Source organism: Xenopus laevis, chromosome 1L (genome assembly GCF_017654675.1).
Source record: "Xenopus laevis strain J_2021 chromosome 1L, Xenopus_laevis_v10.1, whole genome shotgun sequence".
NCBI lineage: Eukaryota > Metazoa > Chordata > Amphibia > Anura > Pipidae > Xenopus > Xenopus laevis.
In genome coordinates, this window is record NC_054371.1 from 202062502 (window position 1) to 202077004 (window position 14503).

At 39.3% G+C, this 14503-nt stretch overlaps 1 protein-coding gene across 3 annotated transcripts in view; it reads right to left on the reverse strand.

Annotated features, from left to right (window-relative positions):
* Positions 1–14503, reverse strand: part of ap3b1.L (adaptor related protein complex 3 subunit beta 1 L homeolog) — a 143539-nt gene that overhangs the window by 109145 nt on the left and 19891 nt on the right. For all 3 annotated transcript variants that reach the window (XR_005964980.1, NM_001091840.1, XM_018244870.2), the window contains 3 exon segments: positions 9714–9809; positions 8075–8235; positions 3870–3936 (listed from right to left, as the gene is read on the reverse strand). Coding sequence is in view for 2 of the 3 variants with exons in the window: in NM_001091840.1 (NP_001085309.1) it covers positions 3870–3936; positions 8075–8235; positions 9714–9809 (324 nt within the window). In the remaining variant the exon portion in view is untranslated.

The following is a 14503-nucleotide window of genomic DNA, read 5'->3' on the forward strand; positions in this document are numbered from 1 at the left end:
ATGAGAGGGATAAGTCATTTATCTTCTAATAGCGGCATAATAGATCTATCACAGCAGAACATCTGCACAAACTGTTATTTCTTCATAACAGCGAAGCCCCTGACACCCTTAAATCAATACGTTAGAAAAATTGCATTTTGCATGTGTGCGTCTAGTCATCCAAACGTGCAAATAAATATACAGGTATAGTACAGGTATGAGATCCGTTATGCAGAAAGCTCCAAATTACGGAAAGGGCGTCTCCCATAGATTTTATCCAAATAATCCGAATTTTTAAAAAGGTTTTCCTTTTTCTCTGTAATAATAAACTTCATCCAAACTAAGATATAATGAATCCTTATTGGAAGCAAATTGGGTTTATTTAATATTGTTGGGTTTATTTAATACTATTTAATACTGTTGGGTTTATTTAATATTTACATGATTTTCTAGTAGACTTAAGGCATGAGGATCCAAATAACGGAAAAAGATCCATTATCTGGAAAACTCCAGGTTCTGAACATTCTGGATAACAGGTCCCACACCTGTATTTGTATTTATTTAAATTATTAACACATCACAAATGCACACAATACTTAACAATGAAAATTACAAACAGGGGTATAGTTATATAGTGGATAATGTACCCCCCTACTGTAATTTATAAAGATGTTAAACTTCATCTCAAGGAGCTACGTATCAGTATATAATACACAAAAGCCATGAATAGCCTGTAAATTATATCCTTATAAACGGTGAGTTCTGATGTCATCAGTTATAAACGGTGAGTTCTGATGTCATTTCTGTCACATGACTCACTGAAACTTGTGTATTATAATAAATACTTTATTCACTATATAATAAATAGGTCCCCATAAATAAATATATATATATATACATACGTGTGTGTGTGTGTGTGTGTGTGTGTAATATCCTGCTTTTTGTGTCTACATGTTACCCTAACACTTAGATTGTAAGTTCTATGGGTGAGGGACCTCCTTCCTCTTGTATCGTTAATACTTAGCTCTTAATCTTTAATACAACTGTACTTTGTATTTACTAGTATTTATTATTGTAATGACCCTTTTGTGCTATTGATTTAATGTTCTACTGTACAGTGCTGTGTACATAAGCAACGCTTTAGAAATAAAAATATACATACATCTATACATGTTAAAGTGACAGACAATAATAAAAGCAATGCTGCTTGCTTATAACCACTAGGGGTGCTCTATTGGCTAAAGATAATGTTCATTTCTTTTCAGGCAAGGCATGAATTACAGCAATGGACATTGGTTGTTCTGTTCAGCGTTGGGCTGGAGGGGTCTGGGCCCACCGAGGCTGCCACTTCAGGGGCCCGCACCCCCTCGGGCCTGACCCCCCTACACCACTTGAACAGGCCTCCGACCCCCCCACCTGCACGCTTCCTGACCCCCGCTCCATCACTTGCATGCTTGGGACCTGGGGGTTTTCGGATTATGGATTTTCCATAATTTGGATCTTCATACATTATGGGGCAAATTTACCTAGGGTCGAATATCGAGGGTTAATTGAAATCCTTCGACTTTTTAGCGCAATTCGTTTGATCGAATGATCAAAGAAATAATCCTTCAATCGAACGATTAAATCCTTCAAATCGAACGATTAAATCCTTCGAATCGAACGATTCGAAGGATTTTAATACATCGATCGAAGGATTATCCTTCGATCAGAAAATGGTTAGGAAGCCTATGGGGACCTTTCCCATAGGCTAACATTGGCCTCGGTAGGTTTTAGGTGGCGAACTAGGTCAAAGTTTTTTTTTTAAAGAGACAGTACTTCGACTATCGAATGGTCGAATAGTCGAACGATTTTTAGTTTGAATCGTTCGATTCAAAGTCGAAGTGGCCCATTCGATGGTCGAAGTAGCCAAAAAAAAACATTCGAAATTTGAACTATTTTTCCTCTATTCCTTCACTCGAACTAAGTAAATGGGCCCCTAAGTCAACTAGAAAATCAATTAAACATTAGATATACCAAACTGCCTGGTTTTGCCTCCAATAAGGATTAATAATATCTTAGTTGGGATCAAGTACAAGGTAATGTAACAGAGAAAACGGAAATATTTTTTAAAAATCTGGATTATTGTAATAAAATGGAGTCTAAGGGAGATGGCCATCGCCTAATTCTGAATATTCTGGATAACAGGTTTCCGGATAATGGATCCCATACCTGTATAGCCAAAAATAAGCAAAGTATTCTGCGTACAAAATAACTGTATTAGACTTTACTGTCATTCTAAGGTGAAGTAAAGCAAAGGTAAAAATAAAAACACTTTTAAATTGAGTATATTAAATGTTTAATCTCATAAGAGCATTACAAACAGTTCTTTGAAGATCAATTTATTTTATGAAATAAGTGTCAGTAACCTGCTTCTTATTAGGAAGACCTTCACTTCCCTACAGTATCACCTTGATGACAAATCCGAGGCACACAAACTATTTCACTCTATTCTGGGACCAGTGCTAATTAACAATTGGGTTAATATCAGATAACTGGCTATAATAGCAAAAGGCAATGTACCCCAGCATCCAAAGTGAGCACAAAATTCTTATTCTTTCAAAGCAGTTCTGCCCAAGCTTTGCTAAGTATTGATTAAAGGGAAACAATCACGGACATGAAGAATTAATATTAGCTTCAGCATACTGAATTAAGAAACTAAGAAATAAGCTCTAATACATCTGCTAGGAAAGGGAGCCCCCCTATAAGATATATTCGATCATTCTTTGGACACCCAATTGCTGCATGAAGAGAGAATGAAGAGAAACAGATGCTGAGAGAGGGATAGTGAAGATAACCTTGATTATTTCAGAAACAATGCAGATTTTTTTAATTGATTCTATTTAGAAAGTTTCTTGCTTCAGTATGAGGAAGCAAATATTATTTTTTCATTTTTGTGATAGTTCCCCTTTAAGTATGACTGTAGTGGTGTGACGAAATACGTGACTGTATCAGTGTGTCGTGCCTTGGTGTGTTGTCTTAGTAACCATTCACATTAATATGCACAACTGGCAAGATTTGGGTACAACAGCTTTGCAGTTATGAAACAATTAAGGTTTCAATATTAAACATCATGCAGGTTTTTGGGACCTCACTAAAATGTAAGTATTATTAAATATAGAAGTAAAAGAAAACAGGGATGAAAAAAATTTGGCACTGCTCCAATATGTAAGAAAATTATATTTCCTGTCTATGTGTATCGTTTGCAAAAAACTGTATAAGTGGGTGTAAAATAAATATTTGGTAGGGGAGATAAAACAATAAAGACAAAAAAATGGTTTCAGTATAAAGAAAGTCAAGGAAGTCGCTTAAATACGCAGGTATGGGAACGGTTATCCAGAATGCTCGGGACCTTGTAGTTTTCTGGATAAGGGGTATTTCTGTAATCTGGATCTCTATAACTTAATTCTACTAAAAATCATTTAAACATTAAATAAGCCCAATATTACTGGATTTACTCCTATATATATTAATTTATATATTGGTAAATTATATCTTATATTAGGATTAAGTAGAGGGTACTATTTAATTATTACAGAGAAAAGTGAATTTATTTTCTTTTAAATTGAGTCTATGGGAGACAGCCTTCCCATAATTCGGACCTTTCTGAACAATGGGTTTCCAGATAACAGACCCCATACCTGTACTGTACATAGGCTTTACATTCAACTTTAGACATACCACTACAATTTTTATTTTAACTTGCCCTGGGTTGCTAGGGTCATAAGGCCATAGCAACCAGATCACAGTTTAAAGACCAAGCTTGAAAGCACAACAAGTACAGATATGAACACAAGAGTGAAGGCAAAGCTCTCTGTATGGACTGGATCTGTACTATGTCACCCACTTACCGTACTTTTGTCTTTAAGAAGCTTCTCAATGACTTCAATCAACATTTCTTTTTGATCAGGATCAAGACTGCAAATTAAATTAAAAGACAAGGAAAGGGTTTAAGTTTAGACACCAACATTATAAAGACCTCCCTTACTGTTACCTGATCGCTAATTTTTTTTTCCTCAATAGCTATAGTATTTCCCACTATCAAAGATTTAGATGTTTCTTGTCCTTCGTGGCCGCCATTTTGGGAATGTATACGTAATAAAGATGGTGCAGTCACTAAATGCGCATGTGCAAATCTCCCCTAAATGTAAACACATTAAAAACTCTTGTGCACAGTTACAAAGATATCACATTTTCAGTGTTTCCTTCGTGAGAGCACAAGCTTCAAGTCAACTCACTCTAGTTAAAGAGGCAGTAACATTATTAATTAACATTTCAAAAATAGCTGTAATAGCTGTAAAGTGCTTCCAGACCCAAGTCTGCATGTTTGCGTGCAGCAGACCAGTTTAGGAGACGCAACGCTGGCAGATGACAAAATCAGATTTATGATTTACAGCACAGATAGACTGCATGCTAAGAATAAGCAGTGATGGTACAGGTGGAAAGGTGGAGGCAGGAACGATGGACACGCAGCACTTGGAGAATTCAGCCCAAATGATTAAGGAGGCAGAGAGCCATGTTTCGCGCATAACCATAGCAACTGTCTTTGGGAGGGTTATGCAGGATCTTTGTTGGTGAGCGCTCGTGTTCTGCTGTGTGAAAGCCCGCTCCCAAATACTTTCTACTGTGCATGCGCTTCTCAATTGTGTTCCCAAATGCGCATGTACGCGGTCTTGGTCTAGGTGCAGAATCGCAGACTTATGGGTAATTCCATTAAACAACTATGCAGTTTTTTTTTCCTATGTGGCTTCTGATCTGAAAGCCAGGCTAAAAATGAGGAAAATTCAGGGCACTGATGACAGAACTGGAGGTATGCCTCTCGACGCGCAGTTGGGGCAGTCTTCTGCTTCATGATTACTGCGCATGTGCCGAAAGCAACGAAAATTACTGAAGCGCTGGAAGAAGACCCGAAGATTATCGAAGCGCCAGAGGATGGTGTCCATGAGCTCCACTGCGCTGGCTCTGCAACGAGGGGTAATTACAGGCTTAGGGGCATTTACAGGTGTTAACATCTGTGGGGGGGGAGCGTTGAATTTCCTTTAAAGCTGGCGCCTTAGGCTTCGGCACTCAAATGCCTATATGGTAAATACATCCCTGCTTTAAACCTGATAAGTCTGTCCCCACAGCGGTGGCCGTGTGTCCGTCAATATGAATAATAATCACTGCAATCCATGTAGCTCTATGACAACACTGTACCATGTGAGGACTACCTTCACGTGTTAAAGGAACAGTAACACCAACAAACAAAAGTGTTTACAATAATGAAAACATAATGTTGTGTTGCCCCGCACTGGTAAAACTGGTGTGTTTGCTTTAGAAACACTACTGTAGTTTATATAAACAAGCTGCTTTGTAGCCATGGGGACAGCCATTCAAGCACAGGATACATAGCAGAATACAATTGTACTCCATTACAGAGCTTATCTGTTATCTGCAAAGTGACCTGTGCCTTTTCTCCTTTTCAAGTTTGAATGGCTGCTCCCATGGCTACCCAGCATCTTGTTTATATAAACTATAGTAGTTTTTCTGCAGCAAATACAAAACTTTTACCAGCGCAGGGCATTATATTTGTTTGCGAAGATTCTCATTCATCCAGGTCATGGTATATCTGTAGAAATACAGTAAGTCAAATCAACTGGACTTGCTGTGTTTTTCTTGAAGACATTACACCAGTCATCCAGCTGGCTTTCTCAATTCTGAATTGAAAAAGCCAGTCGGATAACTTGTGAAATGTCTTCAAGAAGAGCACGGCAAGTTCTGCTGATTTTACTTATTTCTACAGCTATACATTATATTCTAATTGCTTTAAAACACTTTTATTTGCTGTTACTGTTCCTTTAAATAAACCTGTGTTTATGGCATCCATTATCTTGATTGATTTGCAGTGTGAAAGGTGTAGTTAAACAACACCACTCTCTTGCTCCACACAAGAGCCCAACTGAGAGAAAGGGTCATAGTGTAGCTGTGCTTTGCTTCACTGGAGCCAGAAACCTTGTTTTGGGCCAAGAAAGGTTTACAATGCCTTAATGAGCAGGATGCTCTTTGTATATAAAAGTGCATGGGAAAGTCTCAGGATACCAAGATTATAATTATAATAGATCTGGCCCAACATAATGTGTGAGCACCTTTGCTGCCTTTGTTTAATTTATTTTACCTGCTATTGTCTTCGCTAAACAATAACATCTCTGATGCCTTTCCCACCGCGAGTAACATTTATCCTGTGGTCAGTCTAGGTCTTAACCAGGTAAATAATGAGGTTGAGAAATAATCAGTGATTCAGCCCACTGAACTAATAACAGCCATAATAATGTATCTATAGCTGGCAGATCAAGATCAAGGAGTAGAATTATGGTTGGCCAATAAGCCCCCATTAAAATCCAGATCAGATAAGATAAGGCCTAATTTCCAAAGCACCATCCCTAACAAGGGTCACAGCTAGTGGTGAAAGTATTGGGGAATCTAAGCAGATGCGGAAGAATAAGAATTCAGTGAGGTCAAACAGCCAAAGAATTGACTTGGGGAAGAGGTAGTTAGAAAAGAAGAAAATCTACAATCATACATAACAAAAACTTCCACTTTTTAAAATGCTATAAAAATAAGCAGCTGCAACATATTTATTGTACTGGAACATAGTATTAAAGTAATGAAAACAATATATTTACATAAGAATCATGAATAACCTGTAAAATAAACCTTTATAATAGATAATGAATACATATCCTCATAAATGCTGCTTAGTGATCTCATCTATTCTATTAGTGATATCAGTTGATTCAAATAAATTATTAATACGTGCCTCTGTAATAGGTACTCTGTACCTTACAGTATAAGGATGTTTCTGTATATAAACACTCAGCCTGCAGTACATCACCCTCATAATATAGAAGAGACATAGATATTCTGTAAATGATTTTCTTATAAACGGTTCTTCTGTCAGAAGTCATCACTCCTTGGTGACTTCAAATATCTTATATTCTGTAGTAGGGATTACATTACTCCCCATATATTGTTAGAGGTTCCACTAAACTTGCCTTATAAAACTTCTTGGTTGCTACCACCAGCCTTCTATTTTTAAAAGGGGGTCCAGTATTCCTTATATAAACATTTTCCAGCATGTTATGTGTCATGTTACATAGCCAGTAAGTTGGGTTTGAGAAAAGACCCCAGTGCACAGATATACACACATTCATACTGCTGATGTGCAGATTGAGAAAAACTCGATGGATGCAGGCTAAAGTTCAACGTGCACCCACAAACTTTGTTTGGAAGTCAACCCGAACTAGCCCGACCCACGGGTCCCGTGTTTTGGTTGGCCTGCACTTAACTAACTCATACCTACATTTCTAAATTGTAGTATGACAATAGTATCAAGAAATCATCCAAGCCACTCTTAAAGGAAAAAGGAAAGCTACAGAGGCATTTTATTGCCAATAGATTATCTGCAAAAGTGCAAGCTAGAATGCTATATTTATTCTGTAGAATGTTTTACCATACCTAAAAAAGCTCTAGAACCTCTCTGTTTGTTTAGGATAGCAGCTGCAGTATTAGCTTGGTGTGACATAACTTCCAGCCTGAGTATGTGAATGAACCTTCAGTTTCACCAGGAGCAAATGCATTTAAAAATGTATGGCTGTAACGAGTTTCCTGATATGGATCCTATACCTGTACAAAATCCACATGCTGGTGGCCATTGAATTGTAATCAGTTTAGAAAATGCTGAATAACCGCAAAGAAACCAGAGTTACAAGCAGCATGTATCTTAATGGATTAGCAACTTGCCCTGAAGCATGTACATTTTATAGGTGTCTTGTTGCTCAGAAAACAGGCCAACCATGGTGAGTATATATCCGGAACAAAATGTATATGCATAGTGTTGAAAGACTGTGCCCATATTTTCTGCAGTTTTATTATGTTTTCCGGATAACGCATCCCATACCTGTACCGATATTTACTGTTCATGTAATATAATAAAGAATCGGTTTCACCAGAGGAAAAAGCATTTAAAAAATGTATATTTCCACTTATTTTCAGAGCACAGATCTAAATATACCCTTACCTATAAAGCTTCTGGATTGCATGTGCTGCAGTTTTTCTTACATAGGGGGACAAGTCTGCTGCTGACTCTTTGATTGCCAGCATCATTATGGGAACAATAATTGGGACACGGATGCTTGAAAGAACTCTCAGAGCACTTGCACGAATCAGCTGGTTGGGATCCTTAAAAAGAGAGCACAAAGAAGGGTTAGGTATTAAGGCTTAGGTTTTTAACATTTAAACTGTGAATATTCTAATTCTCAGACTGGCTACAGTTTGGCTTTGTCTCTGCAATATCCATGGTGGTGAAATAAAAAAAAAAGATGGTCACTAAGGAGCACTGCAGAATTATTCAATTTAAAGGTAGTATATAGCTTAGCTATTAAAATATATACTAAATATGAAGAGCTGAGAAGTATGAATAAAAGAGTATTAAGAGTTTGTGTTCTAAATTATTTTAACTTATGAAGGCAGCCCAGCAACAGCGCATTTCACATTGTGAGTACAACCCTAATCATCCTTTGATATCAGGGTTTACGGAGGACGCCTCTTTTGAAGCAAGCAATATGGCAGCTCACATTCATTTGCAAAAAGGGAGTATATTGAAAATATGATGTGTGGGTTCAACCAAAACCCACTTGACCCATGGGTTGACCTGTGGATTTATCCGTGAGTGGGGCAGGCTCTGATTTAAATTTCAGTGCGGGTCAGACCAGGGAAGCACTGACTCCTCTGCGCGCTCCCAAGAATTCCCTGTCTTGATATGTGGATTGCCCTGACACCCACAGGACCTGCAGGTTTACCCATGGGTAGGAGAGGGTCGAGTTGAATTTTGGGAAACCATTAGGATTTTGGGTTGGGTGCAGGTCAGACTAGGTAAGTATTGACTCTGTCTCTGCTCACTCCAAAAAATTCCATGTCTTGGATCCAGAAGTAGCATACAAAGTGGGAACGCATGGGTTTGGGTTGAGGGTCCTACTATGGCAACTGTGTTAAGGTTTTGTGGATTATGGTCAGATGAGGGTTGAGTTTTTCCTGACCGGCACACTAGTGTGAAATATTCTGCTCACAATCTAAACTCTCGATTTATTTTTCAAGAAATTATATTTTTGAACTGCACTGGCAGTGAATAAATTGCTAATAAGAAGGTGCCAGGCCGATGTACATTGTTTAATCACTTTCTGTACATTTAAGGGAAAATGAAGGTCTTGTTTAACCCTTTAAAGAGCCTGAGGAACAGAAAGTCACGTTTCAGCTTAAAGCTGGCCATAGGCGCAAAGATCTGATCGTACGAATCGAGGATTCGTACGATTTTCGGACCGTGTGTGGAGAGTCCAGACATTTTTTGTCCGGTGGAGGTCGTTTGGTCGATCGGACAGGTTAAAAGATTTCTGTCGGCTGCGGGTAATATTTCTGCATGTATTTCCGATCGTACGATTTTCAGTGGGAGACTGTCACCAGCTTTGTTCGGACATAACTTTCGTACGATTGATGTCAGGGGCAGAACATCAGCTGATCTGTTCTTTTGTACTGTTTGATCGGGAATGGTTAGTGGCAGGTCGGGAGATGGGGAAGTCCGATTGTACGTTGATTCGTACGATCTGATCTTTGCGTCTGTGGCCAGCTTTACTGTGCTTTACAGATATAGATAGAGAACTTACTTTTAAAGCTCGTTGAAAAGTAGCAATAGACAAGAGAGCCAGGTCCTGCTGTTCCTCTGCATAGCGTACGAGATAGACATACACCAGCTTCTTTATCTGAGAAGAAAGAAATACATTTACAATTAGCCGAGATAGGAAAAGATGAAGAACAATCGCATGTAACACACCAAGGATGGAGATTAAAGGGGGGGGGGGAGAAAAAGACAGAAGTGTTGAGTGGCGTAAAGCGGTAAACAGACAGCTGCATGTATAGAGAAAGAGCTTTTGTTCCTTAATACTCTGTGCCCAGCATGGCGACACAGTACATTTCCAAACTTCTGGCTTAACAAAATAAAATTATATACTCTTGCTCTCCAGAGAGGCACTTTTGTGGCTGCTGGGTACAAGACATAACAATATTAAATCACAGAAGGTTGCAAAATACAACATTTGTCCTTCTCCTGCTTTAGATTAGAGCAAATCAATAGAGACCACAAGAGGCCTATGCGCAGAACGACTGCAGCATGCCGAGATAGGCTTCTTCTTTTGAAACCACTCTGTGCCCAGATACAGGAGCTCTCGGGGACTGCGTGACTACAGCGCTCTCTTTGCACTTACTCTTATTCAATGTTACTACACGCCTGGCTGGGAAACTAATCAGAACAGGGCCACATTAGTCTTGGGGAACACAGGAAGGTGTGTTTAATTAGTTTATCAATGCTAGAACATCAAACTTCATGACATATCGACTAAACCTTTGATTTTGGAGTGTACCTCTGGTGCTGTAATGGGTAACACTCTGCATCCTTTGCTATCTGGTAACATCTGGTACATATCCCATTTCCCAACAAAGCTGCTGGTAGCTTGGGCCTTACAGAATAAATCCACAGACAGTATTACAGGCAGCCTTCTGCTCATTAAACACGAATATACACTGCAGTCATGCCTGGACTGGATAAATACATTGATTCAATGCTCTCCTTTAATTGGGTTTTAAACCTTTTGGGACTATACCAAGTCCCTATGTGATATGCCAAGGCAATAATAAAAAAGACTAACATACTATGGCAAAATATAAGCAAAAATGGGGCTGGTAGCCCAAAACTTTAACTTCCCTATCCATAAGTGTGATGTATGTTGTGCTGTAATAATCTGAGATACAATAAGCAACACTGGAGGACATTGGGACTGGGGGAGATCAAATGCCTTGGAGCAGGGGTGTCCAAAAGTAGAGCGGGATCTACCAGTAGACCTCTAGCTGGTGATCAGCAGATCTCAAGAAACTGTCAACCAGCTTGTCTAAATCACCCTCCTGTTTCATTCATTTTATTAAGATAGTTTACATTTAAGGTTACATAAAATATAGTTGTTTGTAAAATAGAGTAATATTCATTTTCTCATTAATCACTATAATATTTAAGTAATATTTTCCATGGAACAGTAGACCCTGCATTAGTAAAGTATGGACACTCCTGCCTTAGAGAGCCACATCCAGTCTATGGGATTCCTGTTGGAAGGCTCTGCACCATGAACCAATGGTCTGGATAAAAAGACAAAAGTACTGTACAAATAAAAAGGATAGTAATAGAATGGGCAAAAGGAATTGCAATGGGGGCAGTGGGAAAGCAGTTGGAGGGCTCATGACCTGCGGCCCCGGAAAGTCCAAACTCATCTTTAGGGAGTATTATTACTTACAGGATCGTTGTCACTTAGGGTTGCCACCTTTTCCGGAAAAAATATACCGGCCTTCCTATATATTCCTATAATTTTTTTCCCTATTAATTACATTTGGATCAACCATAATTTTTACCGGGCAGGCTGGTAAAATACCGACCAGGTGGCAACCCTAGTGTCACTTCCTCAAGATGAGAAACCTTTAGGAAAATGGGTCTGTGTTCAATTGTACCTGAATTACCAGTACTTTAGAATATGAAGATTTAGGGGCACATTTACTTAGCTCGAGTGAAGGAATAGAATAAAAAATACTTTGAATTTCAAAGTATTTTTTTGGCTACTTCGACCATCGAATTGGCTACTTCGACTACGACTTCGAATCAAACGATTCGATTTAAAAATCAGTCGACTATTCGATAGTCGAAGTACTGTCTCTTTAAAAAAAACTTCGACCAAGTACTTCGCCACCTAAAACCTACCAAACATCAATGTTAGCCTATGGGGAAGGTCCCCATAGGCTTCCTAACAATTTTCTGATCAAAGGAAAATCGTTCGATCGATGGATTAAAATCCTTCGAATGATTTGATTCGAAGGATTTAATCGTTCGATCGAAGTAATTGCGGTAAATCCGTCGACTTCGATATTCGAAGTCTAAGGATTTTACTTCGACGGTCGAATATCGAAGATTAATTTACCCTCGATATTCGACCCTAAGTAAATGTGCCCCTAACAGTGAGGTAAATGTTCCCATGAACAGCATATGAAAGTCATTTCACTGTCCTATTGCGGCGCTGACGTGTAACCTGAACACGGAGAATGATTATTTCCATTGCTGGGAACAGCCATTGTCCTACTCCAAACTGTGTGCCACATAAACGTACACCTTTTGCACAGTAGTATTCATAGACCACAGTATAACTATAAATCTTTTATATGGAGGCAAGGCAAGGACACGTACACTCCCTGCAAGATATAAGGTGATTTCAAGGCTTCCTATTTCTAGAGTTCACTTCATTGATTGTAAGAGGATTAATAACAGGTCTAACAAGACAAGGGAAACGCCCGGTATGTGTTTTGGTTTGAGGGGCTTAGACCACCCCCGTAGATATCTAATAAAAAAGAGAACGGGTTCGGAGACTGTTTTTGGCCATGTTTAGCTTTCCCTGAATAACCAGTTGGTTTCCTGAAAATTAATCTTACCCCCTAGTGTATAAACCGCCTTGACAACAGAAGGACGCTGCACTTTTTTTGCATATTTCAGCCAGCGGAGAAGCCCCTGAAACAGCTCCACCACATGACACTGCTATTACAGGCAGTTATCTGAAAACCCAAAATGGTCCTCATTTTGAGACCATTTTGCCCCGTATGCCATAAGCCTTATGTTCTGCTTTTATTGTAAGCATGTCAAAATAATGAACTTTTAATTTTTATGACCATTTCAAGCCCATTTACAATCCCTTGCATTCCTTTCTGATCTCCTCTTATCCCAGTGGAATGTGATCTTTCTGGCCTAATATGTTCATTTCCCACAGGGTTAGTAGAGCACTACCAGATACAGTGCACATGTGCATAAGCAAGAGCAGGTACATAAACATACTGTAAGTAGTGATGTGAGGATCGAGAAAATCCTTCACTCACCTTCCCCCCCCCCTCCATTCATAGACCCGTGCCAACCTGACCTGCTGTTGACAAAAAGGGATGGGGGGCAGGCACAAGTCTATAAAGCCGGAAGTCGACCCGCAAGAGGAGCCATGACGTCGGTCCCACAGGTCTCGTGGGTATTGGGCCACCCGCACATCACTAGTAAGGAGTGCCCTTCAGCGTTTACAATACATTTCCATTCCTACATAACAATAAGGGTGGGGCCTAAGAATAACTAAGGCTTTGTTGTGTGAGGGTTATCGTAACTAAATGACTGTATAATCCCATGCACAAAAACTGCCATTTAATTGTATGAGGCACTGTGCTCACACACACAAATCAAGAGTGTACATACATGCTAGGTTACGGCAGCCAATGGACAGAGCTGTAGCTTTTACGCCACTCTACTGGTGATCAGTAATTGACACACAGAGCATCACAAAATGGTGATTCAATGTAAAAGATCAGCCTTCCCTGCCATCCTGAGACGGCTGAAGTGCTGCCTCCCCCACTGCGCGGTGGTGTAGAAAGGGCCAGATCGCTAGTGCAGAAAGTGCTAATGTTCAAATAATAATAATAATAATAATAATGTAAATGCAGGCAGTCAGAAGAGGATAACTTCAACAAACTCAAACATGCCTGATTGATATCTCCCTTATTTTTGGGCAGATAGTCTGGCAGGCGCATGCATCAGCGTATTGGCCCGTGTATTCTCCTACAGTATCAAGGTTAAAATCTTTGTCCTGTGATTATACAGGGGATTACCGAGTATAGTTTTGTATTCTAATGGGGTACCTGAACTAATTTTGAAACATAAAATGGGCCTTGAACCAAAAAGTCAGAAAACCTCTGTTGTAGATGAAATGTGTGTTTACTGGGTGTGTTTGTCCCCAACAGTGTGTCGCAATACTAACCTTACTTCTGCACAGTATATGTGTATATTTGAGTTGAATGGATTCATGTTTTATTCTGTTTTATCTGTGTGCTTAGCCTCTCCCTGGTTACAGTTATACAACCCTCTATTAACCTCTGACATGGTTTGTCTTTCTTAAATGCTCATGCTATTCTTATACAAAAACCTGCAGAAGGAACTGGGTTGCTATTGCTTTTACTGGCATTCCTTATGCCTTGTTAATTTCTAGAAATCCTTTCTGCTATTTGATTTTGGTACTTTCAGCTACTTTTCATCTCTTTCTTACAAAGTAGAACAATAATATTTGTCCAAATTAGATATTAATTGTTTATCTTGCACGCAAGCCAGTTGGTCCGTTAACACAATGTTCAGTCCGTGTATGCCCACCATAAGAGGGGGGGGTGGTCACCCTAATAATTATAAGCACTTTCCTGGTTCCCCTGGGCTGGTGCTCTTGATTGCAGAAAACTGCACCAGCCCAGGGTACGTCACAGTGAGCACCACAGAGCAGTCGCCTTCCTACTATTTCCTCCTTTGCATGCACAGTAGAGAGAAAAGCCAAACTTTCCAACAAAAAAGTCA